A 3,497-nucleotide genomic window follows, 5' to 3' on the forward strand; every position below is an offset into this window, starting at 1 on the left:
AAATTATGGAAAAAGATTTAATGGCTCAGAAGAAACCCCCAAAAACTAGAAACTAACAGTGAACCTACGAGAAGGATTTGATTTTAATTTTCTTCAACTTGAAAGTAACAGGAGTGACAGGTTTTCTCTTCCGCTCCTTCGACGAAAAGTAACGCCTTTGATTCAACTGAAATTAGTCAAAGCAGCAAATACATACAAAATAGCTCAAGAAAACAATCAAATCTACACAAAACGAAATACCCAGAAGACATCAAACCAATTAGCAATAATACATACCAAAAAATGAGTAGATGAAGATCGAAACCCTACATCCAACAATGGAGGAAGAGCCCTTGAAGAAGCATAACCAAAGAACGTCTTTAAAGCAGTTTCGGTAAAAGGAAATGAAAGTGGCTCACGAAACTGCGGAGCGGAATAAAGAAGACGACGAGAAGATGATATTGATGGAAGATTTGGCGAAGAAGAAAGAGCCCAAAATGGAAACTTTCCACACCATCTCTGCATTTCTTCTGTATTTTACAAATGGTTTAAGCAAAACCTCTCCTCAAGGCTTCTGGGTTCAGTAGGTCGTGGAGAGTTAAATAGAAGATGTACGCCCCTCCATTGGGATTGGGCTGCAGACTGGGCTTGGGATGATCTGGGCTCTACCACGATTTTAATATTGGACTGGGACTTTCGCAGGCGTAGCCCCACCAATAATGCCGGTCTTTCCCTGCCTTTTAGAGTTGTTATATTATATGGTTAATAGAACTATTCTTGCCAACCGGTCAAGCTCGGTCAGGCTCGGTCGGGCCTAATCAGGCTTAACCAAGCTTGAAGCCTGCACTATGATCATCTGTTTATCTAATCAGGCTTGGATGGGCTCGATCGGGTTCAATCATTCTCAGGCTATAATCGGGTACTAGAATTTGGCCTTAACCAAGTTGTGGGTATGTTTAACTCTAGATAGTTTTTAAACGAGCTCTAAACGGTGCAGTCCTAAAATTGAGCAAATTGTAAGGAGATTAACCATCAAGGTGTGGCCTTAACTTGTGACATGTGTCTTATCTTCCTCCATTATATATTCTCAATTCATATGTCCCGTGTTGTGTCATGAAACCTCCAGGTGGGTCCTCTGGGGAGTGCTGTTGCACAGAGGAACAGACAGACAAGGGAGATGAGTGTCGATGGGTTCCGGCAGGGTACTCTCTGATACCTAAGTTAGGTCTCTTTAGCAAATAGATGAAACAGTAAGAGTTTCTAGAGTGTGATCCCTTTGCATGGGATATTGCCTTCCTATTTATAGCATTGATTAGGTGGAGTGATGTGGTAATGAAAAGATCCTGATTCGACAGGTGATGGAGACCTCCTGGTTGTCAAGAGGTGGAGTGTTCCTGATTATCAGGTAATGGAGAGTCCCTATCTAATAAGGCCTCCCACTTGTTAAGGAGCCTTGTTTGGTAGCATTCATAAATGCTCATAAATGTTATAGTGGCGTAGGGTATGGTTTCCTTGTTGGATAACCATGCTAGTTGGTGGTGTCGTGTTAGGGCATGGATACACTTATTGACTTAGTCAAAGTGGATTTTTTTTTCATCTGATTAACCGATCGACCACATTGCATGGGTCTCATGCGTCTGGGATGGACACCCATGCGGGTGTAACCCATCAAACTTCACCGAGCAGGTTCCTTCATGAATGCCACGTGTTATGTTATTATTGGGTGGCCATTTTATGGTATAGCATAAAGTCCCCCACTCCAATGAAGCCAATTTGGGTTTGTTGGAGTAAAATAGTTTGGTTGGCGCTTGTCCATCTTTGGTCAATCGTTTGTGCCATCGTCCGTGGAGACTACTATGGTTCCGTGTGTTGGGCCCCTTTTCTCTCGATTGAGTGGAATCCATCTCTCTATTTTTGTCCAAACAATGGTGGACTCAACACTCTTGACCAGGTGATGAGATCTTCAGGTTCTCGAACAGCACTAATCATGAGGTTAACCGCACGGCATAGCCTGTAATGACCTTTCGTGATGTAAGTATGAAAATGCCATGCCATTAAAGCCTTTGTGGGAAAATGACGTGATGCTTGCGAGTATCTAGGTGTTGAATATGTGGACTTTCAATGGGGGTCTGGCATGTCACGCAGGGCAGTTACTTCTTCAATGAATCTTCATTAATGCCTTCATGGGAAAACAACATTGTGCCTGCGAGTTTCCAATCGTTGGACTTGTAGATCTCCAATGGGGAATCGTCACATCATGTGGAGCAGTTACTTTTTCCATGGCCATCTTAGGTACTTGACCGTCTCTCAATCTAGACTGTCCTGTACCCTTTAATCTTGACCATTCTTTTCGTCATATATGGGTCGTTCTTTCTTCACCAACCTTCATCTCATGCTCTTGAGTTCTTTCCTCGGTCTGTGCCAGGGAGTTTCTCGTTGTGATTTTTGCTTTGGGTCATGGTATTTGTTGTTCTAACCTGGAATTTCTACTTTTAGTCTAGCATCATGTGAGGAATCTTTTCATGAGGAGACTAGTGTTGTATTGTGATTCTGCATGTGTTTGCGGTTCTTTCTTTGGGATTACTTTTCTATTCCTTCTCAGACCTTATCTTCCGATGGCATTGTGATCCCAGACCTTATCTTTAGATGGCACCTAATATTGCGGTCTGTTGATGGGTCTGGGCTGGTCTCAACCCTCAGTTGATTTGAGGAATCATCTGTGGCTCGTGTCTTTGGAAAGGGTGAGATGTGTGTTTAGCGGCCTGCCTCTCGTGTCTACTCTAGATGGTGACTCTCTTAGCAGGTAGGCTCTAGGCACATGGCGAGGTCGACTGTCGGCGGCTCCTACTATGGTTCTCATTGGCATAGGATCAGTCGATCAACGATGGCTTCTTCTCTCAAGAGGCTTGAAACTGACCATTCTATGTGTAGAGTGTCACACCCCACTCCCTATGACTAGGTAGTGTGACTAGGATGAATCCCAGCATCCTACAACAACACCAGGATCACAGATGCAGTGCAATAGTCAAAGCCCCAATATTATAAAGATAGTCAAAGTTGCGGAAGAAATTTAATATAATAGCAATACTATTAGAGTGTGGAAGCTACTATGTTGTTTTTATAGGTAAAATGATAGTTTATCCAGTCATCACATTGTTTAAACAAACTATACATATTAATTACAAGTAATTAATATCAAAATAAAGTATGACTGTATTGTTAATTACAATCCCAAAATATAACAAAGTCAAAAGTCAAAAGGGCCTCCAGCCCAAGAACTACTATGCCCTATAGGCACAAGCCTCACAAGCACAGTCATCACCATGCTTCTCCTCACCGAGAGCACTCCAAATATCCAGCCCGTAGATGTAAGGGTAGTGAGGATCCACACTGGCCACATCCAGCACACCTACATCCACATTTAAAAAGAGAGGACCCTCAAGGGATGAGCTTCACTAAGCCCAATGAGCAGTTAGACCATGCAAGCATACACAGGTAGTTCATGAATGTGCAGTAAT

General features: G+C 42.8%; 1 protein-coding gene across 1 annotated transcript; it reads right to left on the reverse strand.

Annotated features, from left to right (window-relative positions):
• Positions 1-64: 64 nt before the first annotated feature.
• Positions 65-583, reverse strand: LOC122665431. The gene is made up of 2 exons (XM_043861581.1): positions 277-583; positions 65-166 (listed from the first exon to the last, which is right to left on the reverse strand). The coding sequence occupies exons 1-2, from the start codon at positions 502-504 to the stop codon at positions 65-67; spliced, it is 330 nt and encodes a 109-aa protein (XP_043717516.1). The 5' UTR covers positions 505-583.
• Between the last annotated feature and the right edge of the window lie 2,914 nt (positions 584-3,497).

This window comes from Telopea speciosissima, chromosome 6, assembly GCF_018873765.1.
Source record: "Telopea speciosissima isolate NSW1024214 ecotype Mountain lineage chromosome 6, Tspe_v1, whole genome shotgun sequence".
NCBI classification, from domain to species: Eukaryota; Viridiplantae; Streptophyta; class Magnoliopsida; order Proteales; family Proteaceae; genus Telopea; species Telopea speciosissima.

Coding starts and splice junctions, on each gene's coding strand:
- LOC122665431 (XM_043861581.1), bottom strand. CDS start 504: ATGCAGAGATGGTGTGGAAAGTTTCCATTTTGGGCTCTTTCTTCTTCG. Junction 167..276: donor CTTCATCTACTCATTTTTTG/GTATGTATTATT, acceptor GACTAATTTCAG/TTGAATCAAAGGCGTTACTT.